Raw genomic sequence first — 27523 nt, 5'->3', positions numbered from 1 at the left:
GGGTGGGAGCCGCCCTGCCAGCTGAAGAGTTAGCTAACTGGAATGGTGCTGAGGGATTGATTGCAGCTCCAGTATATCAGCTCTGTTTTAGATAATGAGCTCAGTGTTTTTGTTCTGTTTGGGGTGAGGTTTATTAGAAGTAGGTTTTTGTTCACTTTACTGGTTTCTGTCTGCATATTTGGTGCCTGGAACTCCACCGGTCCGCAAAACAACTTGCTCGTTCTTTTTTCAGCTGTGCTACAATGATTCAGCCCGGCCGCAGGCGGCGCTGTGCTACAATGATTCAGCCCGGCCGCGGAGTGGCGCTGTGTTACAATGATTCAGCCCGGCCGCAGGCGGCGCTGTGAGGCAGTAACTCAGCCCGGCCGCAGGCGGCGCTCTGTTGCAGTGACTCCGCCAGGCCGCGGGCGGCGATGTGAGGCAGTCACTCCGCCAGGCCGCGGGCGGCGATGTGAGGCAGTCACTCCGCCAGGCCGCAGGCGGCGCTGTGAGGCAGTGACTCAGCCAGACCGGGGGCGGCGCTGGGTTGCAGTGACTCAGCCAGGCCGCGGGCGGCGCTGTATCGGCCCCGGGTCGCTGTTGGGCGAATGGCTGTTCACCTGGTCGGAGGAGCGCGGAGCGGCTGTGAGTCCGGGCCCGGGACCTGGGACGGGTATCTGGGGGCCGCGGACCGGGCGGGAAGCCGGGGCCGGAGGGGAGGCCGGGGTGGAATGGCCTCTCAGGCAGGAGCAGCCCCGGTAAGAGCCCGGGTCAGTCTGGGCGAGTGGGGGGTGAGGAGCGGGAGGTGAGGAGCGGGAGGGAGGCTCCTGTCCAACCAGCAGCTCCGGCTTTAGACATTTACACAGCAAGATCCAAACCCCTGGGACCCGGGCGGCAGATACCTGGGCAGCACATACCTGGGACTCGGGCGGCAGATACCTGGGCAGCACATACCTGGGACTCGGGCGGCAGATACCTAGGACCTGGGCAGCAGATACCTGGGACTCGGGCGGCAGATACCTAGGACCTGGGCAGCAGATACCTGGGACCCGGGCGGCAGATACCTAGGACCTGGGCAGCAGATACCTGGGACCCGGGCGGCAGATACCTGGGACCCGGGCGGCAGATACCTGGGACCCGGGCAACAGATACCTAGGACCCGGGCAGCAGATACCTGGGACCCGGGCGGCAGATACCTGGGACCCGGGCGGCAGACACCTGGGACCCGGGCAACAGATACCTGGGACCCGGGCGGCAGACACCTGGGACCCGGGCGGCAGATACCTGGGACCCGGGCGGCAGATACCTGGGACCCGGGCGGCAGACACCTGGGACCGGGGCGGCAGACACCTGGGACCCGGGCGGCAGACACCTGGGACCCGGGCGGCAGACACCTGGGACCCGGGCGGCAGACACCTGGGACCCGGGCGGCAGACACCTGGGTCCCGGGCGGCAGACACCTGAGACCCGGGCGGCAGACACCTGGGACCCGGGCGGCAGACACCTGAGACCCGGGCGGCAGACACCTGGGACCCGGGCGGCAGACACCTGGGACCCGGTCGGCAGACACCTGGGACCCGGGTGGCAGACACCTGGGACCCGGGCGGCAGACACCTGGGACCGGGGCGGCAGACACCTGGGACCGGGGCGGCAGACACCTGGGACCCGGGCGGCAGACACCTGGGACCCGGGCGGCAGACACCTGGGACCCGGGCAACAGATACCTGGGACCCGGGCAACAGATACCTGGGACCCGGGCAGCAGATATCTGGGACCTGGGCAACAGATACCTGGGCAGCAGATACCTGGGACCCGGGCGGCAGATACCTGGGACTCGAGCGGCAGATACCTGGGACTCGGGCAGCAGATATCTGGGACCTGGGCAACAGATACCTGGGACCCGGGCAGCAGATACCTGGGCAGCAGATACCTGGGCAGCACATACCTGGGCAGCACATACCTGGGACCCGGGCAGCAGACACCTGGGCAGCAGATACCTGGGCCCCGGGCGGCAGATACCTGGGCCCCGGGCGGCAGATACCTGGGACCCGGGCGGCAGATACCTGGGCAGCAGATACCTGGGCAGCAGATACCTGGGACCCGGGCGGTAGATACCTGGGATCCGGGCAGCAGATACCTGGGACCCGGGCAGCAGATACCTGGGACCCGGGCAGCAGATACCTGGGAACCGGCCGGCAGATACCTGGGAACCGGGCAGCAGATACCTGGGATCCGGGCAGCAGATACCTGGGACCCGGGCAGCAGATACCTTAGCACCTAGAGGATTCCCTCATCATCCTGTCTTGAGACATATTGGCCTATCCTTCACTGTCTTTTGGTGAACGTCCCTAGACTCTTGCCCTGTCAGCACTGTGGGTGTACCTACACCACACGGACTGCAGCGATTGAAGAAGGTGGTAATGCATTATGGGAGGACTTACAAGGCCAGGGAGAAGAGAAAGAACGGTAGGACCCGAGGAAGTACAGAGGAACGGGGGGTGGGGGGGGGTGCATGTCCTTTAGTCCCTGAAGGCAGCTGGACAGGTAGATAACGTGGTTAAGAAGGCATGTGGGATACTTGCCTTTATTAGCCGAGGCATAGAATACAAGAGCTGTTGCAGCTGTATAAAACACTGGTTAGGCCACAGCTGGAGTACTGTGTGCAGTTCTGGCCGCCACACTATAGGAAGGATGTAATTGCACTGGAGAGGGTGCAGAGGAGATTCACCAGGATGCTGCCGGGGCTGGAGCATTTCAGCTATGAAGAGAGGCTGGTTAGGCCGGGGTTGTTTTCCGTGGAGCGGAGAAGGCTGAGGGGGTGACCCGATTGAGGTGTTAAAATTGTGAGGGGCACGGATCCAAAGGAACTTTACCTCTTAGAGGAGGGGGTCAATAACCAGAGGGCAGAGATTTAAGGTAAGGAAAATGAGTTTGAGGAGAAGCGTTTTCACCCAGAGGGTGGTGGGGATCTGGAACTCGCTGCCTGGAAGTGTGGTGGAGGCGGGAACCGTCAACATTTCAGAAGTATTTAGATTGGATAGGATTGGATTTGTGAATTAGATGAGATGAGAATTTGAAACGCTGCAGCGACACAAGGCTACGCACCAAGTGCTGGAAAATGGGATTAGAGTAGATAGGTGCTTGATGGCCAGCACGGACAGGATGGGCCGAATGGCATCATTCCGTGCTGTAAGACTTTGTGACTACCATCTTCTCCAGGGGCATGGGCAATAAATACTGGTGCCAGCCAGCGAGACTGAGAATCAATACAAGAAAGACAGGTGGTGGTGGACCAGATTACCTGTCCAATGTTGATTTGAAGGATAAATATTGGCCAGGACATTGGGGAGAACTCCCCTGTTCTTCTCTAAAATAACGGCACAGGATCTTTAATCCACCTGAGCAGGTAGACGGGGCCCTCGGGTTTAATTTGCCATCCGCAAGGTGACGGGTGCGGAGCGAGCTTTGGTTTTTGTGCTCAAATCCTGGAGAGGGGTTTGAACCGGGAACCTTGTGGCTCGGAGACGTGAGTGGTACCCATCTCCCCCTCGCCTACCCACCGCTACCCCCGTCAGCCCCACCAGGAAGCCCTTTCCATTCCCTAGCCGTGAAATGTTGGCCTCGCGTCTGAAACATTGCAACACCCAACATTGCAACACCCAACATTGCAACACCCATCAGGACAAGAACAGGTCAAGTGGGTACACAGTCCGTGGAATGTGAACCATGTCATCCTGGGCAGTAATCGATTAAATAAACATGTCAGCCTGAAAAACCAACAAACTGGTCCGTCCGAATTGACAGAAGGAGCAGAGATTCATGTCATTCCAATCTCATAGAATTATTGAACTTACAATGCAGAAGGAGGCCATTCGACCCATCGAGTCTGCATCGGCCCTTGGAAAGAGCACCCGACCCAAGCCCCACACCGCCACCCTATCCCCGTAACCCCCATCTAACCTTTTTGGACACTTAAGGGCAATTTATCACGGCAAATCCACCTAACCTGCACATCTTTGGACTGTGGGAGGAAACCGGAGCACCCGGAGGAAACCCACGCAGACACGGGGAGAACGGGCAGACTCCGCACAGACAGTCATCCGAGGATGGGAATCGAACCTGGGACCCTGGAGCTGTGAATCAACAGGGCTAACCACTGTGCTACCCTGCTGCCCCATCATTTAATAATCCCAGCAATATATCCCAGCAACATCCAGAACGTGAGGTCCCATTAAACCATTAGATGTAGACGCAGATAGACCATTCAACTCATCGAATCCGCCATTCAATAAGATCATGGCTGATCTGATATAATTCTCAATTCCATTTTCCCACCTTATCCCCATAACCCTGGATTCCTTTACTGTCTCTCGCAGCCTTGAATATACCTATCGACCCGGCCTCTACAGCTTTCTGTGGTGAAGAATACCACAGATTCAGTCCCCTCAGAGAAGGAATTCCTCCTCATCTCTGTCTGAAATGGGCGACTTCCTCACTCTGAGATTGAGCCCTCTGGTCCTCGACTCTCCCACAAGGGGAAACGACCTCTTAGCATCGTCCGATATGCCTCAATAAGGTCGCCTCAACTCCAGTGAGCACAGGCCCAAGCTACTCAACCTCTCCTCATGAGAAAATCCCTCCACGCCTGGGATCAGCCCAGTGAACCTTCTCTGGACTACCTGCAATGCCGGTATATCTTTCTTTAGAAAAGGAGAGCAAAGGAGGGGGCTCACGGTAGCATGGTGGTTAGCATCAATGCTTCACAGCTCCAGGGTCCCAGGTTCGATTCCCGGCTGGGTCACTGTCTGTGTGGAGTCTGCACGTCCTCCCCGTGTGCACGTGGGTTTCCTCCGGGTGCTCCGGTTTCCTCCCACAGTCCAAAGATGTGCGGGTTAGGTGGATTGGCCATGCTAAATTGCCTGTAGTGTAAGGTTAATAGGGGGATTGTTGGGTTACGGGTAACGTGGGTTTAAGTGGGGTGATCATTGTTCGGCACAACATCGAGGGCCGAAGGGCCTGTTCTGTGCTGTACTGTTCTATGTTCTATGTTCTAAAGCTGTTCACAGTATTCCCGGTCAGGTCTGACTAGTGCCTTGTCGTTTCAGCAAGACTTACATATCTTTATATTCCATTTCCTTTTGAAATAAAGACCAACGTTCCCTTAGCCTTCCCAATTCCCTGCTGAACCTGCGTGCCAGCTTTGTGTGATTTATGGATAAGGACGCTCAAATCCCTCTGAGCTGCGGTTTTCTGCAGACTTTCTCCATTTAAATAATATTCAGCTTCTTTATTCTTCCTACCAAAGTGCACAACTTCACATTTTCCTACATTATATTCCATCTGCCAGGTTTTTGCCCACTTGCCTAACCTGTCTATATCCCTCTGTAGACTCTTTGTGATATCCTCACCATTTGCCTTCCCACCTTTTCTGTGGCATCTACAAACTTGGCAATAGTGCATTCGCTTCCCTCGTCCAAGTCTGCTGTGTTTGGAATAGCAGGTCGAGCTACATTGTTATGGGCCAGGGTTTAGAGAACCCAAAAGTGTATCATGGAGTTCACCTGACCCACAACTTTTACTAGATTGTGGTATGGGGAGCACATGGCCCACTCTACAGGATGGTACAGCAGAAATGGAAAAGTATTTTTTAAAGCAAAACAATGTTTATTCTATGAACTCAAGTTAACGTTTTTAAAACATACAGTGAACATCTTAGCAACCATTAATTCAAATACAACCCCCAAAGAATACAACCCGACGTAATCCTTAATAACTTCCCAAACAACAGCCAGAAGACAGAAGAAACACCTTTCAACAGAAGCACATCAGGTTTACATTCACTACTGAGAACATTATAATTCTGAATTCACCAAATGATCAAGAGATAGTCTTTTGATGGCAGAGAGAACAGCAGTACACCTGCTTGGTCTGGCTTCAGCTCCAACACCGAAAATGAAACTAAAACACACCCTGCAGCAAACAGCCTAAAACGAAAGTAAAAAGCTGACAGACAGCCCAGCTCGCCCACACTCTGACATCACTGATCATACCCATTTCTTAAAGGTCCATCCACTGCAGATATTTATATACACACCCATTTATAAACACCCATTAAACAGGTTTAAGCTAAAAAGGATGACCCTTCTGAAAATAATCCTCAGCCATCGTGCCAAGTTTGCCAGTGTCTGGGAGTTTTTCCAGAAGTTGGTTAGAATGTGGTGGAGGTGAATAGCAGAGATGTATTTGGCAAACTAGGTAGAAACTCAAAGGGGAAAGGTACAGAGAGAAACGCCGATCGAGTTTAATAATAATCTACAAAATTATGAGGGGTATAGACAGAGTGGATAGTCAGAGGCTTTTTCCCAGGGTAGAGGGGTCAATTACTAGGGGGCATAGGTTTAAGGTGCGAGGGGCAAGGTTTAGAGGAGATGTACGAGGCAAGTTTTTTACACAGAGGGTAGTGGGTGCCTGGTACTCGCTGCCGGAGGAGGTGGTGGAAGCAGGGACAATAGTGATGTTTAAGGGGCATCTTGACAAATACATGAATAGGATGGGAATAGAAGGATACCGGCCCTGGAAGTGTACAAGATTTTAGTTTAGACGGGCAGCATGGTTGGCGCAGGCTTGGAGGGCCGAAGGGCCTGTTCCTGTGCTGTACTTTTCTTTGTTCTTTGTGTAAACAGGAGTGAGCATGAACGCTAGCAGGGATTGGTTGGGCCGAATGGCCAATTTCTGCACCGTAAATTCAGTGTAATTTTGCTGGAAGCGAAGCCCCCAGGTGACATTGGAATGATTTTCTGATGTGGGCGAGCGTTAACAGATGGTACATTCATCCGTGATCGGGGCCCACGCTTGGGCACAATGCCAAGGAGTGCTGTTCCCTTGCCAGCTGTCTGGTCCAGGACCCCTCCACTTCTTGTCTCGGACTCCTCCTCATCTGCCCCGAGACACCCCAGTCTCCTCCAGGTCCCATCTGGTCCAGGACCCCTCCACATCTTGTCTAGGACCCCATCTCATCTGCCCAGAGACCCCCCAGTCTCCTCCAGGTCCCATCTGGTCCAGGACCCCTCCACATCTTGTCTAGGACCCCATCTCATCTGCCCAGAGACACCCCAGTCTCCTCCAGGTCCCCATCTTCTCCGTGACCCTTACCCCATGAGCCCCTCCTTGTCTGTCGCTGGCCCCTGTTCCCTGGTCTCCTGGTGACCCAGGGCTGCCTCTAGGCTGGAAGCATTCCACGGAGCGAATTGTACAGAAGCAAATAATGGGATTGGAGGAGTGGTGGTGGGGGGGGGGGGGGGGGGGGAGGGGGGGGGGCAGAAGTGGGGTGCAGAAAGAGAAATGGAGGGGTGGGGGGGGGTTCACATTTGTTTCTGTTTGAATCTCAATCCCCTTTGCCCATCCCTACAGGTCGGGGCTTGTTCCACACTTTGCAAACCGGACTGCGGACGATGTCTGTGGCGTCGCCCTCGTACGATTTTGAGACTCTGCGCGTCTCGCAAGCGAGGGACAGTGTGCTGCACGTGGAACTGAACAGACCCGAGAAGAGGAATGCGATGAACAAAACCCTTTGGAGGTGACTTCAAAGTCAGCTGAACAAAGAATGAGTAACGCCGACTATGTGCTGGTTGAAGGCAGCGGCCTGGCCAAACCCTAGTTACCCACTGGTTAAAGGGAACTCCCCATTTAGCTTTGATTATCTCCTGGTTAAAGGGGTTTCCATGTGTGACCAGCTCTACACACCATAGGCTTAAACCTCCTAACCTCTGGTGTAGAGGGATCAGTCCGGTTCCTTTGTGCTAAGGATGAGCAAAACCCATGAAGCTCCCAAACCTCCCTATGGCAGAGAGTGCTGTGTTGTGATGGTGCTGTCCAGGAAACGCTGGAATTGGACAGATTGTTGTTCAAGGAACGTCCTGGACTTGCATTTGCGTAGCGCCTGTCAGGGAGTAAGACATTCTCCCCACAGGAGAGTTATCAAGCTGAATTTGCCATGATCCACATGAGATGCACGGGCAGGTGACTCAGAACTTGGCGACGAAGGTAGGTTTCAAGGAGCCTCACCAATGGGGGAGAGACAGTTAACGAGGAGGGAGGGAGAGAGAGTTAGCGTGGAGGGAGGGAGAGTTAGCGAGGAGGGAGAGAGAGTTAGCGAGGAGGGAGGGAGAGTTAGCGAGGAGGGAGAGAGAGTTAGCGTGGAGGGAGAGACAGTTAGCGAGGAGGGAGGGAGGGTTAGCGAGGAGGGAGGGAGAGTTAGCGAGGAGGGAGGGAGAGAGAGTTAGCGTGGAGGGAGAGACAGTTAGCGAGGAGGGAGGGAGGGTTAGCGAGGAGGGAGGGAGAGTTAGCGTGGAGGGAGAGACAGTTAGCGAGGAGGGAGGGAGGGTTAGCGAGGAGGGAGGGAGAGTTAGCGAGGAGGGAGGGAGAGAGAGTTAGCGAGGAGGGAGGGAGAGAGTTAGCGAGGAGGGAGGGAGAGTTAGCGAGGAGGGAGAGAGAGTTAGCGAGGAGGGAGGGAGAGTTAGCGAGGAGGGAGAGAGAGTTAGCGAGGAGGGAGGGAGAGTTAGCGAGGAGGGAGGGAGTTAGCGAGGAGGGAGGGAGAGTTAGCGAGGAGGGAGGGAGAGTTCGCGAGGAGGGAGGGAGAGAGAGTTAGCGTGGAGGGAGAGAGAGTTAGCGAGGAGGGAGAGAGAGTTAGCGAGGAGGGAGGGAGAGTTAGCGAGGAGGGAGGGAGAGAGAGTTAGCGAGGAGGGAAGGAGAGAGAGTTAGCGAGGAGGGAGAGAGAGTTAGCGAGGAGGGAGGGAGAGATAGCGAGGAGGGAGGGAGAGAGTTAGCGAGGAGGGAGGGAGAGAGAGTTAGCGAGGAGGGAGGGCGAGTTAGCGAGGAGGGAGAGCGAGTTAGCGAGGAGGGAGAGCGAGTTAGCGAGGAGGGAGAGTTAGCGAGGAGGGAGGGAGAGTTAGCGAGGAGGGAGGGAGAGTTAGCGAGGAGGGAGAGAGAGTTAGCGAAGAGGGAGAGAGAGTTAGCGAGGAGGGAGGGAGAGTTAGCGAGGAGGGAGAGAGAGCGAGAACTGGCGTTCCCGAATACAGACCAATCGGAAACTGTTAGGAAGTTATCCAAAACCTGCACGCTATTATTTTTAAATTTATTTTATTTTTACTAATTAAGGGGCAATTTAGCGTGGCCAATCCACCTAGCCTGCACATCTTTGGGTTGTGGGGGTGAGGCCCACGCAAACACGGGGAGAATATGCAAACTCCACACGGACAGTGACCCAGAGCCGGGATCGAACCCGGGTCCTCAGCGCCGTGAGGCAGACGTGCTAATTTACGTTTTAATGTACGGTTGAAGATTAGAACTAAAACATATTCTGCTCTTTGCTTCCTGAGAACTTGCACCAAAGGCATCTCTGTATCTCATTGGGCAATGGAATTCTCCGTTTCCCAGCAACATTCATTCCCTACGAGTTGCCAGATAATGAAGATTTGACTGTAAATAGATTGCTGCTGCTGGTTTACACTTCCTGTACCTGTCACACCTCAACCTTGACCCTTTAACCTTTCACTGAACATCCAGGGGGATTTACATCATCTCCAGGGCAAAGCAGCCCCGTTTGATTGGCACCCCATCCACAAACATTCGCTCCCTCCACCAGCGATGCACAGTGGCATCCATGTGTACCGTCTACAAGATGCACCGCAGCAACTCACCAAGCTTCCTTTGGTAGCACCTTCCAAACCCACGACTGCCACCATCTAGAAGGAAAAGAGCAGCAGATACCTGGGAACCCCACCACCTGGAGGTTCCCTCCCAGCCGCCCACCATCCTGACTTGGAAACATATCGGCCGTTCCTTCACTGTCGCTGGGTCAACATCCTGGAACTCCCTCCCTAACAGCACTGTGGGTGTACCTACACCACATGGACTTCAGTGGCTCAAGAAGGTGGCTCGCCACCACCTTCTCTAGGGGCAATTAGGGATGGGCAACAAATGATGGTCCAGCCAGGGGCACCCACATCTCTTGAATGAATCAAAAGAAAATCTCCATAGCTGTTAGAAGTTGCAATTTAGAAACTCTCTCATTGCAGCCGCTTGCACTGACTCCACAGCCTGCGTTCGCTGTCCAAGGAATGCGACTTAAATCGCTTGAACCCTATATTCGTGATGAGCTTACATCTTGTCTGGCACAACAGTAATGACGCTATCTTAATTCAACAGGGAGATGGTGGAGTGCTTCCAGAGGATCGCCCAGGACACTGACCAGAGAGTTGTTGTTGTATCAGGAGCTGGAAAAATGTTTACCGCAGGTAAGCGCAACCTCATAAAGCCGCACAAAGATTTACGGGGCTATTTATGGAAGAGGAGAAGGCACCGCTGGATGGGATCAAGGCAAAGTGGGAGGAAGAGTTGGGAGAGGGTATGGAGGAGGGGTTCTGGCGTGACGTGCTCCGGAGGGTGAACGCCTCCACCTCGTGCGCGAGAGTTGGGGCGGATGCAGCTGAAGGCGGTATATAAAGCGCACCTCACAAGGGCGAGGATGAGCCGGTTCTTTGAGAGGGGTAGAAGATGTGTGAGCGTTGCAGAGGGGGGGGGGGGGGGGGGGGGGGCGTGAATCACGTTCATATGTTTTGGTCCTGTCCAAAACTGGAGGATTACTGGAAGGAGGTTTTTAGGGTAATCTCTAAAGTGGTGCACGTGAAACTGGATCCGGACCCCCGGGAGGCCTGATTCGGGGTGTCGGACCAGCCGGGGTTGGAAACGGGTGCGGAGGCGGATGTTGTAGCCTTCGCCTCGTTGATCGCCCGAAGGCGGATCCTGTTGGGATGGAGATCAACCTCTCCACCCTGTGCCCTGGCATGGCCGGGGGGGGACCTGCTGGAATTCTTGACTCTTGAGAAGGTCAAATTTGAACTGAGAAGGGTAGAGGGGCTCTACAATTCATGGACGTTATTCATTATGCACGTTCGAGAATTGGATTACGTCAAACATTAATAGGGGGTGGGTGGGAGGGTTGGGGGGAGGGGGACTGTACCTGTTAATGGTGACTATGGGCGATTCCTGATTCCTTTTTGTTATTTATTTATGTTAACATGCGGGCTAATGTTTGGGGGTCTGGTGGGAGGATGGGATCGTTGTTATTGATATGGGGATTGACATATTCGTCACTGATTATTGTTTATTGCTGGTGGGCGCAGATTTGGGAGAAAATGTGAAAAAGGCGGAGAATAAAAATATTTTCTTAAAAGCTGCACCAAGATCCAGGAAGTGTTGTGGGGCTACAACCCATTGTCAAATTGCCCAGCTTACGGAGCTACAACCCATTGTCAAATTGCCCACCTTACGGAGCTACAACCCATTGTCAAATTGCCCACCTTACGGAGCATACAACCCATTGTCAAATTGCCCACCTTACGGAGCTACAACCCATTGTCAAATTGCCCACCTTACGGAGCATACAACCCATTGTCAAATTGCCCACCTTAACTGTCATAACAAAGCCCCTGGTTTGATGGGGGGAGAGGGGGCTTTGAGTAGGAACGTGCTCCGAGCCACTGAAGATGAATACCAACACAGGCTGGATGGGCTGAATGGCCGCCCTCCAGATTGTAAGTTCTCTCATTTCTTTTAAAACTCTAGCAACCCTGTGACGCAGAACAGGATTTTCTTCGTTGACATGATTTGTTCACGTGTTCTGACTTCAAGATTAAAAATGGGGTGAAACCTGTTGCGGGGATTGCTCCATCGGCATTTGGGGAACGTAACGAGTGCAAAGTGGCCCGTGGGTTTGCTCCAAAGGCCCAGATTCCCTCGCGAGCAGCAGCTCAGAATTGTATTTTCGCACCCAGTCACACGCCATGTGGCAGCACAATGTTCGGAGTGAATTCGTTAGTTGAATGAATTTTGGTGTGAAGATTCGTGGGCTTTGCTGGCATTTCTTGCCCATCCCTAATTGCCCCTTGAGAAGGTGATGGTGAGCCACTGCAGTCCATGTGGTGTAGGTACTCCCACTGTGCTGTCAGGGAGGGACTTCCAGGATTTTGACCCAGCGGCAGTGAAGGAACGGCGATGTTGTTCTGTCCTTCAAGCATGGGGAAAAACGCGGGATCTTGGGCTTGATAAACAGGTGGCACAGAGGTTAGCACTAGTGCCTCACAGCACCGGGGACCCGGGTTCAATTCCAGCCTCGTGCGGAGTTTGCACGTTCTCCCCGTGTCTGCGTGGGTTTCCTCCGGGTGCTCCGGTTTCCTCCCACAGTCCACAGATGTGCGGGTTAGGTGGATTGGCCGTGATAAACTGCCCCTTAGTATCCAGGGATGTGCGGGTTAGGTGAGGGTATGGGGATAGAGTAGGAGATTGGGCCCAGATGGGGTGCTCTTTCAGAGGGTCGGTGCAGACTCGATGGGCTGAATGGCCTCATTCTGCACTGTAGAGAATCTATTCTTGAGTGCGAAAGCAGGGAAGTTAAGACAAACCTTTGTGAAGGTCTACCTAGGGCACAACTAAGAGTATTGCGTCCAGTTCTGGCCACCACATTTTAAGAAGAATGTGAGGATCACCGAGGGGTGCAGAGGAGATTTGCCGGAAGGGCTCCATAGTTGAGGAATTTTGCTTCCCAGGTTAGAATTGGGGAAGGTGCCATTGTTCTCCTTGGAGCGAAGGAGATTTAATCGAGATGCACAAGATTATGATAGGTTTCGATAAGGTGGATAAAAACAAGTTGTTCCCCTGAGCTGAAGGACGAGGGGAGGACACAGATTTACGGTTTTGGGCAGGAGATGTGGGTGGGAATGTGAGATTGAACGTTTTTTACGCAGTGATTATCAATGACCAGGAGCCCGCTGTCTATGAGGGTGGTGGAAGCCGAGATGATCAATAATTTCAATAGGGAATTGAATGGACGGGAACAGAGCGGGGGAATGGGACAGACTGCAATAGCTCTGCAGAATCAGAGAATTTACAGTGCCGAAGGAGGCCATTTGGCCCATTGGGCCTACACCGGCCCTTGGAAAGAGCACCTACCTAAGCCCCACACCTCCACTCCTATCCCCATAATCCAGTAACCCACCGAAACGTTTTGGACACAAAGTGCAATTTAGCATGGCCAATCCACCTAACTTGCACATCTCTGGACTGTGGGAGGAAACCGGAGGAAACCCACGCACACACGGGGAGAATGTGCAGACTCCGCACAGACAGTGACCCAGCCGGGAATCGAACCTGGGACCCTGGAGCTGTGATGCAACTGTGCTAACCACTCTGCTACTGTGCTGCCCTAGAGCCGGCATGGATCTGACGGGCTGAAGGGCCTCCTTCTGTGCCGCAGTGACTCTGAATAAATACCACCCTGGGATCTTTAACTTGCCTTGGAGAGGGCAAGTTTAGCATGTTTAGCATGTGATCTGAAGGGCAGCACCTCCAATGGTGCAGCACTCCCTCGGTATTCTAATGGGAGTGAAGTTAGGATGTGGATTGACGTTGTGGTGGGAGGTGAGGATTGGGTTGTCCGATAAAGGCCTTAAGTGCATTTGAAAAAAAGGAGATGGATTGATTATCGCTGAATCAAACCAGTAATTTTGGTAATGTTCCACAGGAATTGATCTGCTGGACATGGCGGGGGAAGTATTGCAGCCGCAGGGCGATGATACAGCCAGGAAGGCCTGGCACATGAGGAACACAATCCTGCAATATCAAGAGAGCTTTAACGTGATAGAAAAGGTGGGAACTGTCATGGTCATTACAGTAGAACCCTTCCTCATTTGCACTCGGATTCCGGGTCACGGTTCACACTCTGAAGGCACATGTACACACTGCCCTGCGCACATACACACACATGTGTACTCGCGCTCACTCATGTACTCGTATACTCCTGTATTTGGGCGCTGCGTGCGCACAAATTCGCATTCACATACATGCACTCGCGCGCACACACACACATCCTCACACAAATATACCTGTACGTACATATACCACATACACACACACGCGTAACTGCACGCACTCTTACCTGCGTACATACGCACGTACCTGTGGACACATGTGCACCACACCTGCCCCTCCACCACCTTCCCTGAGGAGCAGGGTAAAATTAAGTCTTTTGCTACATGCTGCACCCCGTCAATTCATCCCCTGTCAGTGTCATTCATACTCGGCAGTTGGGCATCACAGTGACATGCGAGTGAGGTTGTGTCATCACTACCACCCTGCACCAGCCACCCAGAGTTTGGACGATCAAATTCTGCCACGGCAAATTGAATGAAATACCCTCCTGGTTCACTAATTCCCTTTGGGGACGGGAACCCCACACCCCTCCCTTCGCTGGGCAGCACCTGACTCCAGCTCCCTGTCAAATGCTTGAATCCAAAAGCCCCTAGCAAACCCCTCAGTTGTAAAGAATTGTTGCCAGGCCCCCGATATAAAATGGCCAGACTGCCCGGGCACCACAATGTTACATTGGCTGACTGGCCCAGTTTCACTCTCCCAGGTCACTGCTGGTTAACACTGCGAGCGATCAGCCGCAGTTGTACCGTAGTCACGGGAGGGAGGGGGGGGGGGGGGTTGCAACCTGTTGCCCGCAACGCAGGAGTGCCATTCTGGAACTCCAGATGGTAGCCACTTTCAAAGCTGTATAAAGGTACAAAAATCCTTTGCCTGCCGAGGTTAGTTTTACTTTGTGCTCTGTTCCAGTGCTCGAAGCCAGTTATTGCGGCAGTTCACGGCGCTTGCATCGGAGGAGGTAAGTGCTTGAGCCATTTTGTTAATCCGGTAAGTAGTCTTGTAACGGGTGACGTCCCCACCACTTGAGGTACTGTCCGACTTTTGTGTGTTTCCATATTCCTGTGAGGATGTTTAATTTCACAATTAGCGTATATTACGGAAATAACTTTTAGTTTGAGGAATTGAATTTTAAATGTAGATTAAATGACAATATCTGATTGAGTAATTGGTAAACTGTCTCAGTAATGGTGACCATGAAACTATCGTGGATTTCTGTCACACAAGTGCCAGGTAATCGCCATCTCCCAACAAGAGAGAATCTTAACCATTGCCCCTTGACATTTACTGGCATTACCAGGTACTTTTCCCAGTAACTTCATTGCAGTGTTAATGTAAGCCTACTTGTGACAATAAAGATTGTTATTATATCTCTGAATATAGGAGATACAGGAGTCTGAGAACACGCACAGACAGACTCAAAAACAGCTTCTTCCCCACTGTTACCAGACTCCTAAATGACCCTCTTATGGACTGAACTGATTAACACTACACCCCTGTATGCTTCACCCGATGCCGGTGTTATGTAGTTACATTGTATACCTTCTGTTGCCCTATTATGTATTTTCTTTTCTTTTATTTTCACGTACTTAATGATCTGTTGAGCTGCTCGCCGAAAAATACTTTTCACTATACCTCGGTACATGTGACCAGAAACAAAATCCAATCCCCCCACTATCAACTTTCTAGGGGTTACCAGTGACCAGAAACTCAACTGGACTAACCATATGAATACCCATGGTTACAAGAGCAGGTCAGAGGCTGGGAATCCTGCGGCGGGAAACCCACTTCCTGACTCTCCAAAGCAGCCCCGCTTAATTGGCACCCCATCCACAAACATTCACTCCCTCCACCACCGACGCACAGTGGCAGCCATGTGCATTGCAGCAACGCACCAAGGCTCCTGAGACGGTATCTTTCAAACTCACGACCTCTACCATCTAGACGGACAGGGCTAGCAGATACCTGGGAACCCCATCACCTGGAGGTTCCCCTCTCAGCCGCCCACCATCCTGACTTGGAAATATATCGGCAATTCCTTCACTGTCGGGTGGCGCAATGGTTAGCACTGCTGCCTCACGGCGCCGAGGTCCCGGCTCTGGGTCACTGTCCGTGATGAGCTTGCACATTCTCCCCGTGTTTGCGTGGGTTTCGCCCTCACAACCCAAAGACGTGCAGGGTAGATGGATTGGCCACGCTAAATTGCCCCTTAATTGAATTGGGTACACTAAATTTATTTTTAAAACTTCCTTCACTGTTGCTGCGTCAAAATCCTGGAACCCCCTCCCTAACAGCATAGTGGGTGTACCTGCACCACACGGACTGCAGTGGTTCAAGATGGCAACTCACCACCACCTTCTCAAGGGGCAGTTGGGAATGGGTAATAAATGCTGGACCAAAACAATGAAACAAAATGAAAATGAAACAAAAACATCTGGTTCACTAATGCCGTTTAGCAAAGGAAATCTACCGTCTTTAACCTGGTCTACTCTCTGAAATGGCCGAGCGAGACACTAGTTCAAGGGCAATTAGGGATGGGAAACAAATGCTGGCCTTGCCCCTGATGCCCACATCAAACTACCTTAAACTGAAGGATCACCTTTCTTTTATAGGTGTAGATTTGATCACAGCCTGCGATATACGACTGTGTTCTCGGGATGCCTGGTTCCAAGTGAAGGTGAGTTTTTGTTGAGTGAATTTGTTTCTCAAGTGTGTCATGTGGCATCTGGGAGAGTGGGGAGTATACAGTTACCCCCCCCCCCCCCCCCCCCCCCCCCCCCCCCCCCCCCCCCCCCCCCCCCCCCCAGGCACCCAGAGCAGACGCATTTGGTGTTAGCGGGGTGCTCATTCGTTAAGCTTCCCCATCATTTTAAAACTGCTCATCTCTGTTATCAAAACTCTCCAAGAACCCACCATCGGCTGACTCACCACTGGGGCAGGGCCCACCCCTAACTGGGTGAAGTAGGCACCTGACATTGAATGAAGGATAAGATATCTCACTCGTGGTCATTAAGCAACTTATCCCAGCAGCTATCAGCCTCGAGAGTTTTCTCATCATCTGCATGGTGGATGTCGACTCTTCGAGGACCTTGCAGGGTTTGTTTGGCCAAGGAATCTTGACGCACAGTACCAACATGAACATATTGTCAGGCTCATGAAGGCTCCTCTTGTCCGATTCCCTGTGAACCTTACTCCCTACTCACAGGTACTTGTTGGAGGCAGAACCCACAAACAATACCGGTGGTGACTCTCGGAACAAACTCTGCAAAGTTCTTCCCATAAAAAACAGAGTGACCGTATTATGTAGGCAGTACGGTAGCACATTGGTTAGCACAGTTGCTTCACAGCGCCAGGTGCGATTCCCGGCTTGGGTCACTGTCAGTGCGGAGTCCGCAGGTTATCCCTGTGTCTGCGTGGGTTTCTTCCGGGTGCTCCGGTTTCCTCCCACAGTCCAAAGATGTGCAGTAGGTGGATTGACCATTCTAAATTGTCTTTAGTGTGCAAAAAGGTTAGGTGGGGTTTGGGGATAAAGGGGATGGGGTGGAGGCGTGGGGCTTAATTAGGGTGCTCTTTCCAAGGGCCGGTGCAGACTCGATGGGCCGAATGGCCTCCTACTGCACTGTGAAGTCTATGATTACATCTCTGAGCAAATGTAAGTTGACATCTCGCCGCTCATTCCCCCCCCCTGCTCATTCCCCCCGCCCCGCCCCCACATACTCCGATGCCCTCCTTTCTAAGCAGCTTGTCAAATTTATTCTCAAAGGGTTGCATATGGCCCAAAGTAACCATAACACCCCTCTGCCCCATCCAGCCGCAACTCGTGGCTGCCTCCAATGGACGTTGCTCAGAAGCCCCGCAGAGGCCGAGTGACAGTTCCACTGGACCTGCTTCAGCCTCATTGCCAACAAAGACTCCCTGCTCCTGATGCTCCTCCTTGGCCTCCTGGACGATTGGTGACTGCGCAGTCCGGAAAATCTCCTGCATGGTGGCAGCGGGACCAGCCGGAATAACTCCTCCAGCTCCTCCAAATCCCAGCTTCCCTCCCTCCAGCCTTCACTGCTCCTCCAACCGTAGATTCTGTCCTTTATAGACAGGGTGGGAGGGGGACTGGTGATTGGAAGAGCTGTACCTCACAGATTCTGACTCTCCCATGTACTTCTCTCTCAGGGGGGGCTTCCGAGGGTTAATTCATTCACTGCCCTGATGTACGTTGAACCTTTTAATCTAGGCTGACACTTCAGTGCGGTACTGAGGGAGTGCTGCACTGTCGGAGGTGCGATCATTCAGATGAGTTGTCAAACTGAGACTCGGGTAGACATCATAAATCCCACGGCACTGTTTGAGCTACGTGTCTGGGCCACTCTTTACCCCTGAGCCAACGCCTCCAGCTGATGATCATTTATTTCACTGTTTGGATCTTTCTGTAAGTAAATTGTCACGTTTCTCACATCACGACAGTGACCGCACTTTTCACAATGATTTCGTTCGTTGTAAATTGCTGCGACGTGCTGAGATGGTGGAATGGCGGGAGATAAATTCAATATAAATAAAAGTGTTGATTAGATTTGATGACCAGCCCCTGCTCCACATTTGTCGTGAGCTGTTGTTTAATATTTTGCCTGCCGGGAGTCTGCCAAATGTAAGCGTATCCTTTCCATTCTATCCAGGAAGTGGATATCGGAATGGCCGCAGACGTGGGCACTTTACAGCGACTTCCCAAAGTTATAGGGAACGCCAGGTAATATTTATGTGGGGTGGGATGGGGGAGCGACCCATCTGGATTGCCCCTTGAGAAGGTGGGGATGAGCTGCCCTCTGAAACCGCTGCAGTCCATGTGGTGTCGCCACACTCACAGTGCTATTGGGGAGGGAGTTAGACCATAAGAAATGGGAGCAGAATTAGGCCACTCGGCCCATCGGGTCTGCTCCGCCATTCGATCATGGCTCATATTTTTCTCATCCCCATTCTCCTGCCTTCTCCCCATAACACCCGATCCCCTTATTAATCAATCTATCTCTGTCTTAAAGACACTCAGTGATTTGGCCTCCACAGCCTTCCGTAGCACCCATTCACCACCTCTGGCTGATGAAATTCCTCCTCCTCCTCAGTTTTCAAGGATTGTCCCTTCGTTCTGAGGCGGTGGCCAGGATTTTGACCCAGCCACAGTTTTACAGTCAACGAGACCAGCAACAAAAGCAGGCTCTCGTGAGGCCCCGCCTTGGCCTCTGTTCACGTGTGACCGCGTTCCTGCCTTATGTCTGGCGCACCTCCTATTGCTGCCAAGCGTCCCTCACTGCCCTCCTCTTGTGCTCTCTCCTGTAATCTGACTCATACCTGCCCTTTCCTAGGTTGCTACGAGCTCTGCTGTATGCAACAAAAAAAAAAGCTGCTTTGCCTTTTTTTCAGACTGATCCATGTCTATCTGCCGGTGAAAAACACCTCGAATTTACAGAACAGAAACAGGCTATTAAGTCTCACAGGTCGTGTCAAACGAGCCTCTTTCTACATGTATCCACATATCATATTCTTTACTCCTCATGTCTTTAACTAGCTTCTGCTTACACATCTATCTGTGCTATTCACCTCCACCAGTCTACATGGTACAAGGCTGTCTTGATTAATGACGTTTCTCCAGAATAACCTCCTGGTTTTTATAGTGACTGTTTTGTACGGTATGACAATGTATTAGCAGTGGATTACTGGGCCGCACTCTCACCTTTAAGGCAGAAGGTTCTGGGTTCAAACCAGCTCCAGAGGTCAGGATTGATGCTGTGGAGCAGTACTGAGGGAGGAGTGCTGCCCTATCAGGGGTGCTGTTTTTCTGATGAGATGTTAAACCGGGACTCTGTCTGCCCCCTCGGAAGGACTTAAAATATCTATTTTGTACAAGCGCAGTGTCCCGGCCAATATTTATCATTCAATCATCATCAATGAGAAAACATGATCCGGCCATTATCACATCGCTGTTTGTGGGAGCTTGCTGTGCACTAATTGACTGCATTGATTCCTACGACAGCAGTCACATTGGGAGGTTGTGAAAGGTGCTAGAGAAATGCAAGTCTTGGGGCGGCACGGTGGTTAGCACGGTTGCCTCGCCGCCGAGGACCGGGGTTCGATCCTGGCCCTGGGTCACTGTCTGTGTGGAGTTTGCACGTTCTCCCCGTGTCTGCGTGGGTCTCACCCCTACAACCCAAAGCTGCGCTGAGTAGGTGGATTGGCCAGGCTAAATTGCCCCTTCATTGGGGAAAAAAAGAATTGGGTACCCTAAATTTATATTAAAAAAAACAAATGCAAGTCTTCCTTTATGATCCCTAGTTTTGGGCTCCTGGCTCAAAAGGGACAATATTTTCTCCAACTTCCTTCTCTCAGAACGAAATGCAAAGAATCCGAAATAGGATCCAAACTATAATTGGTCTATGTTAGGAGCACAAAACCAGGCTGTGGCGAATTGGCAACTCATTTCATTCCGAGACCTATTCCCTCGGAGTCAAACTGGACACCCACAACACAACAGGAAAAGACAAACTCCATCCTTTCTGCCTCTCTGGGAAAAGCTGTCTGGAGACTGGGCTGAATCTGAAGGAGATCTGGAAAATGTTATGAATCGGTGCGCAGCTCTGGCCCGGATCAGAGTTATACTTGCAGGATCAGCCGTTGGTTTAGGGAAAGTTGGAATTTTCAATGTTAGGTATTTTTGCATTTAAGCAGCGGTTAGATTGGGTGCGCGGAGGGTGGGGTGAAAGCTGAGGCGATCTGTGAATGGTATCAGGGTTTTCTCTTTGTCCTATTTGTGTTTTCTAGTCTGGTGAGTGAACTGGTTTACACAGCGAGGATGATGATGGCGGATGAAGCACAAAGCTGTGGTCTGGTGAGGTAATATCTGGTTTAATATCACGTTCAACCTTGCCTCAAAGTTCATTATGTTTGTGGGCTGTAGGAGCAAAGATGCCGGCGTTTACCTCACCACAATCCCATTGATCAGTCCACTTCTAGCCATTGTTAGTCGGATTCAAGCTAGTTGATGAAACTGAAACAAAGACACAACCTTTTTTTTTAACTGAGCGTTTATTGACCTATTCTGGCCCAGTGTCCCAGCTATCCCCTAGACATATTAACTTGTTCAATCTCACAGCCCTTCCCCTCACTCGGCCCAGTGTCCCAGCTATCCCCTAGACATATTAACTTGTTCAATCTCACAGCCCTTCCTCTCACTCGGCCCAGTGTCCCAGCTATCCCCTAGACATATTAACTTGTTCAATCTCACAGCCCTTCCCCTCACTTGGCCCAGTGTCCCAGCTAGCCCCTATTTATGTCTACTCAAATATAATTGACATTAACAAACTATAACAGTGTAATTTGACAAGACGTTAACAGCCACATTCAGGGGCCTGTCATATCCATGGTCAATCAGGTACTGGGTGCCTGTGCACCACTCCCTGGGGAAGAGAAGCTGAACGGGGTCACCCAAAGCCTCAGCGAGTTAGGGCACTATTTCTGGTGCACTGTACACCTCGAAAGGTCGTAAGCTCATGTCCTCCTGTAGAGACAGCACAATGCCCAGCCTGGCACTCCCGAGTGCAACAGTGAGGGAGCACTGAACTGTTCATCTTTCAGACCGAGGTCCCATCTGCCCCCTCAAGTAAATGCAAAAGATTCTACAATACTATTTAAAGGAGCCCAGGTAAGTTATCCCAGGTGTCTTGGCCAATATAAATCCCTCAGTCGACATCACTATTGCTGCTTTGGGGACCTTGCTGTGTGCAGATTGTTGTGTTTCCTACATTACAATGGTGAGTACACTTCAGGACAACTTTATTGGCTAGAAAGCACTTTGGGACATTGCGAGGTCATGAAGGTCACTATATAAATGCAAGTCTTGCGTATCCAATGGGTGCGAATACACATTCCAGAGCGACTGTGAACATGTCCCGCGGGGCTGAACAAGATTGAAGCCAGCATGACGAGGGGTTGTGTGGGTATCTCACAGCAGGTCATTACTGGGAGAGACCGGTCATCCTAACCCCTCCGCCTGTTGGTCCTGTCAGTCCCATTGCTCACTGGTTCTAAAAGTGGCTTCTCCTGAATTTATTCCCATGTTGCACTTGGTGTTGGACACCACTGAAAAGTTCTAAGTTCCCCGGTGGGTTGGAGACCGCTTGCACTGGTTATTGTGACACTGGGCTCTACACGCTGAGACCGCGGGCTCGATCTGCTCTGAGTTATTGCATCTCATGTGGAACGGCTGTTGTCCTCCGCATCCCTGGGTTAGTTGTGAAGGAAATCGTCCAGAGGTTTTTGCTTTTGATCAGCTGCTCAGAGTGGATGTTTGCTTCACTACAATGTCTCACATGCTTAATTAGCCCACCGGGGCTTAGACATGAAGAATGGCAACTTGAGTAGAGTATTGGAGACCTGTCTTCACCTTTCTGAACCCAACACATTGGGCAGGACGATGATAATTGTGCTCGCTGTTGACCGAGACTAAGGTGGAAACCCTGAGGCTTGTTAATAAGTAAGCTGGTCTCAGAATGGTGGTGGGCCACAATGTTTGGCCTAAGTGATCCTAGGAACAGAGTAATAATTACCATTATGCATTGGCTCCCTCCTCCCGGGGTAAGTTCAAAGATTGCAGGCCAGATTGATGCTGTGCCTGTCTTTGCTTTCCTGCCCCCTGCCCCTCCCCTCCTCCCGTAGTCAACACACACTGACGACTGAAGGATGGAGATTGGGGAATTAGCATGCTGGGCTTTGCCCAACATGAGATGGGCTAGCATCACAAACTTCCTTTTTTTCCTCTTGTCCAAAGCCGGCTCTTCGAAGACAAAGAAGCCATGTTGGATGGTGCCTTCGAGATGGCTTCCGAGATTGCCAGCAAAAGCCCAGTGGGAGTGCAAGGGGCCAAGATGAACCTGATCTATTCCCGGGACCACTCTGTTAAGGACGGCCTGAATTATATTGTGAGTATGGAACCGATCATTGAGGTTTATTTAACGGGTCAGTGGCCAACCTCGATAACTTGATCTCTCCTCCCCTTTCAGCTGGTGTGTGTGTGGCACCATTAAAAGTTTCAATGGCATTTCCACACCATGAATTAATTACCATTGTTCTAATTCTGATTTGCTACCTGAAATCGCCACAGGAGAAAAAACTGCAGCACTTACATTTATTCCATCTCTTTGGAGGGATTTCCAGTCTCCCATGCAACAAGATATCAAAAGAGCCCTGTGGAAATCTATGGTACAATTTCATAGTTAACTAACACATGGTGTTTGGTTTGAAAGCTGAAAGGGCCTCTATGTTTTAAAGAGGCAACAGAAACATGTCTTGTGTATCGGTTGAGATTTGAGCACAATTACTGTGTTTAGATTCTGACATGCTCTGTCCCTTTAAGGCCACTGCATGGGTGGCACGATAGCACAGTGATTAGCACTGTTGCTTCACAGCGCCAGGGTCCTAGGTTCTTTTAAAAAAAAATGAATTTAGAGTGCCCAATTTTTTTTCCCCCCCAATTAAGGGCCAATTTAGCGTGGCAAATCCACCTAACCAGCCTTTGGGTTGTGGAGGTGAAACCCACCCAGACATGGGGAGAATGTGCAAACTCCACACGGAGAGTGACCCAGGGCTGGGATTCGAACCCTCAGCGCCGTAGTCCCAGTGCTAACCGCTGCACCGCAGTGCTGCCCTCGGGGTCCCAGGTTCGATTCCCAGCTTGGGTCACTGTCCGTGCTGAGTCTTCACATTCTCCCCGTGTCCGGGTGCTCCGGTTTCATCTCACAAGTCCCGAAAGACCTGCTTGGCAGGTGAATTGGACATCCAGAATTCTCCCTCTGTACCCGAACAGGCGTCGGATTGTGTGGACCAGGAGCTTTTCACAGTAATTTCATTGCAGTGTTAATGTAAGCCTACTTTTGACAATTTTTAAAAAGCACTTCTAGTGGAAGTAATTTCTTGGGGAAATTATTTGAGTTGCTCTAGAGGTCATCCAGAGTTCAATTGCTGCACGAGGAAACATGGCAAATGACCACGTTTTAAGCTGCGGCTCGCGGGGGGGGGGGGCGGGGGGATCTTTTATTTTTAAAACCAAGTGGAAATGTGACATTTAAAATGTGAAAGAAACTCAAATGTTTCCATAATTAGATAAACAAAAAGTTTTGAAATGTTGTCTGGCCTGTGATTTGTCAATTCTCTGTATCTTGCCCAAGATATTCTCTCCTTCATTTTCACATTCCATTTTCTGGTTACTGGTTTTTCTTCCTCAGGCATCTCCTTTTGGCATTACTAATCAGGATGGAGATTTTACTATGTATAATATATATATATATATATATGGGACTATTTTATAGTTTATGTTTATATTTGAGGTGACAGTACCTCAGGTGTATAGATTATACACAGATATATCCAGCTCTGTGACTATCATCCATCCAAAGTATTCTCGCTTGATTGTGTACAATGGGCAGGAATCACTGAGACAGTCTCAATTCTTTCCTTTCAGGCCACATGGAACATGTCGATGCTACAGACAGACGACCTTGTGAAATCAGCTCAGGCAGCGATGGAGAAGAAGTCCCCAAAAGATGTGTCTTACTCCAAACTGTGATGGAGGTGGAATCGGAATACTATCCTGCACGACTACCTAATGCCTGATGATTTTTAAAACAAATAAACCTAATGAATATTTGTCTACAAAAAAAGTATATTTTACAATGGGGATACGTGTTGTGTCAAATCATTTTTGCATCCGTTGATTTTATTTGCCTCTGCTTTCAGCCTTTGATTTGCAAACTCACCACTGTAATCATGGGAAGGTTATTCTGCTTCACACAATCACTGGTACCATCAGAAATGAAGTGCAGTAGGAATAAGGGTGTGCAGTCAGCTCAGCTTTCTAAACCCACATACAGTGTCCTGACCAATACTTATCCCTCAAACCATCCTCGCTAAGACAGATCGACTGGTCATCATTTCATTGCTGTTTGTGGGAACAAGGTGCACTGGGGGAACTTGCCGAGGTTCCTTCGGCCGCACCTTCCAGACCCACGACCGCTACCCTCTGGAAAGACAAGAGGAGCAGATACCTGGGAGCACCACCACTTTGAGGCTCCCCTCCAAGTCACTCACCAACCTGACTTGGAAATACATCAGCTGTCACTGGGTCCAAATCCTGGAGAAGGTGGCCTTCTTGAACTGCTGCAGTCCACCTGCTGTAGGCACACTCACTGTGCTGTTAGGGAGGAGTTCCAGGATTTTGATCCAGCCACAATGAAGGAATGGTGATACATTTCCAAGTGAGGATACTGAGTGACGATGGGGGGAGAGACCCAATCTGGTGGTGTTCCTGTGTCTCTGTTCTCTGTCTACTAGACGGTAGTGGTTATGGGTTTGCAAGCTGCTGCCAATTGTTATTCCTTGGAGTTAAGTTTTTTTTAAAATTTAGAGTACACAATTATTATTTTTTTCCCAATGAATGGGCAATCCACCTACCGTGTACATCTTTGGGTTGTGGGGGAGAGACTCACGCAGACACGGGGAGAATGTGCAAACTCCACACGGACAGTGACCCAGAGCCGGGATTGAACCTGGGTCCTCGGTGCCATGAGGCAGCAATATTAGCCCACTGCGCCACCGTGCTGCCTGCCCATTTAAGAAAGTCAGCATATAATTGATTTCTTCAACTTCCTGATTCCATCGCCCTCATTTATAGCTTTAATCCAATCATCTTCTGTACAATTCCCCCCCCCCCCCCCCTCCCAAATTAGATCTGTTTTAAAAAAGGGACTTTCATTTCTGTAGCAATCTCAGGATGCCTCACAGTGATGGTCAGTTACTGAAGAACTTGCTGAATTGTAGCACTTTTTTTTCATTTTAAAAAAAAATTTTGAATACCCAATTCATTTTTCCAATTAAGGGATAATTTAGCTTGGCCAATCCACTTAACCTGCACATCTTTTGGGTTGTGGGGGGGGGGGGGGCAAAACCCACGCAGACACAGCGAGAATGTACAATCTCCACACGGACAGTGACCCAGAGCCAGGATCGAACCTGGGACCTTGGTGTCGTGAAGCATCAGGTCTAACCCACCGCCACCGTGCTGCCCCATAGCCACACTTATAAAGTAGGATAAAAGTTCACAAACGTTTTGCTTCTGAGGACCCCCCCTCCACATTTTAACAACTCCACAAACCCGAGTATTTTTGTATTAAAATTCCAGCTGCAAAAACATACATTGCTTTTCGTTATATATTTCATGCTTTGTAATTAAATGTGTGCATTTCAAGTACAATACTCATGTTCAAATTGCACACTGCGATTCAACTACATTTCCACAAATAAAACTGAAATTCAAATAGCTGTCTTTGTATTTCCTTAATTTCTCAAGATTAATGGTAACTTCTTATCTTTTACTCATATCTGCATCTCTGAGGTGTTCTCCAGCCACTAGAAAGCAACGATGAAGGAATTTTTGCACCATCACTTTGAAGCTGATGGTTGCATTTCAGATTTCAGTGGCTGGTTTAGCACAGTGGGCTAAATTGTTGGCTTGTAATGCAGAACAAGGCCAGCAACGTGGGTTCAATTCCCGTATCGGCCTCCCCGAACAGGCGCCAGAATGTGGCGACTAGGGGCTTTTCACAGTAACTTCATTGAAGCCCTACTTGTGACAAGCGATTATTATTATTATTATTATACAAACATTTCTTAAAGGGACATTCCCACGACAATATACAGATACCCTAACTTGCTTTCGACTTTCCTACAAAGGGGTGCTTGGAAAAGTCCTTTTGCAATTCTTGGCAGGAGCTGTGCGATGAGTTGCCAACCTTCACCTGCCTCCAGGGTTATTGGAGCATCCGTCCACGGATAACAACCCAAAGCCAGAGTCTGGACAAGGCAACGCAGTCAGTGGCTAGATCCTCGAGGTGGGAGGGCCAGGGTGCAAATTGTTTATTGGCCAATATCACCCTCAACTCAGCATAGGGAGACCGAGACCTAGCTAGACTTTGCAGTCTTACTAAAAGGGATGAAGTTATCTTTGAAATGCAATCACGATTGTGGTGTTCTTTGTGTTGCTTAATTCAGGATGGTTGGCATGGTGTTCACAAAGACCACAAAATAGCTTCAACTTAAAGCTATAAATTTATTCACACCACTAATTAGGATTCGACACTGTGGAAACCAACTATTTTCTAATACTCCTGGTAGGTAAAAGATGGCTATTTAGCGTAAAATATTGAACCACAGTTTTTAAATACCCATTTTAAATTCACTCATAACCTCAGGTCATCTCAAAACATACAGACACACAAAACAGCATGACAGCATAATTCCATTATAGATTAAAACCACTTTTGCAAGGCAGTTTGACACTATACTTGTGCTGTCAGATCAAGGACAGGGCAACACCATAGCAACGCCATAGTAATATGAAGGCACCATTGTTCACAATGGTGATAACAACTAAGTCAGCAGAAGACCAGTTAAGATGGTTGCGATAACAGCACAATATCGCATTCCATAACATGCACAAGTATTCAGACATGAAACAAGTAAAACTAATGTTGCACATTGAAGATTGACAGCTAAGCGTCAAATCAAACTCATTTGATTCTAACCCAAACCAATTAGGATTATATAGGGGTGTAGATAGATGGCTAAAGACTGATATGATTTAGTATAACCGTGAGGGTCCGTGCGGCCATTTTTATCCGGATCGTTCTATACTTTGATCGAAACTATTCTCTATCTCTATACTTTCACTTTTCCACTCTAACTCTTGAAGTAA

The 27523-nt window shown here is 50.4% G+C and overlaps 1 protein-coding gene across 3 annotated transcripts; it reads left to right on the top strand.

The window, feature by feature from the left end:
* The first annotated feature begins 513 nt into the window (after window positions 1–513).
* ech1 (enoyl CoA hydratase 1, peroxisomal) lies at window positions 514–26089 on the top strand. 3 transcript variants are annotated; one of them, XM_038786020.1, is made up of 10 exons: window positions 514–624; window positions 7390–7555; window positions 10186–10274; window positions 13559–13683; window positions 14653–14701; window positions 16353–16417; window positions 18408–18478; window positions 20542–20608; window positions 22547–22697; window positions 24236–26089. In XM_038786020.1, exons 1-9 carry the CDS (start codon window positions 588–590, stop codon window positions 22676–22678), a joined length of 801 nt encoding a protein of 266 aa, XP_038641948.1. In that variant the 5' UTR covers window positions 514–587; the 3' UTR covers window positions 22679–22697; window positions 24236–26089. The 3 variants fall into 3 exon arrangements, with proteins under 3 accessions (XP_038641948.1, XP_038641947.1, XP_038641949.1); XM_038786019.1 differs by having other exon boundaries at window positions 20542–20613; XM_038786021.1 differs by lacking the exon at window positions 514–624 and adding an exon at window positions 650–737 and having other exon boundaries at window positions 20542–20613; window positions 24236–24434.
* Window positions 26090–27523: the final 1434 nt, after the last annotated feature.

This window comes from Scyliorhinus canicula, chromosome 27, assembly GCF_902713615.1.
Source record: "Scyliorhinus canicula chromosome 27, sScyCan1.1, whole genome shotgun sequence".
NCBI lineage: Eukaryota > Metazoa > Chordata > Chondrichthyes > Carcharhiniformes > Scyliorhinidae > Scyliorhinus > Scyliorhinus canicula.
The sequence above is the reverse complement of the archived record's forward strand: the minus strand, read 5'-3'. Positions and strand labels throughout refer to the sequence as shown.

What these genes read in the sequence shown, in the direction of transcription:
- ech1 (XM_038786019.1), top strand. Translation starts at nt 588, where the DNA reads ATGGCTGTTCACCTGGTCGGAGGAGCGCGGAGCGGCT. An exon ending in TGGAAAAATGTTTACCGCAG is followed by an intron (nt 10,275 to 13,558) that starts GTAAGCGCAACC and finishes AATGTTCCACAG; the next exon opens with GAATTGATCTGCTGGACATG. An exon ending in ATGCCTGGTTCCAAGTGAAG is followed by an intron (nt 16,418 to 18,407) that starts GTGAGTTTTTGT and finishes CATTCTATCCAG; the next exon opens with GAAGTGGATATCGGAATGGC.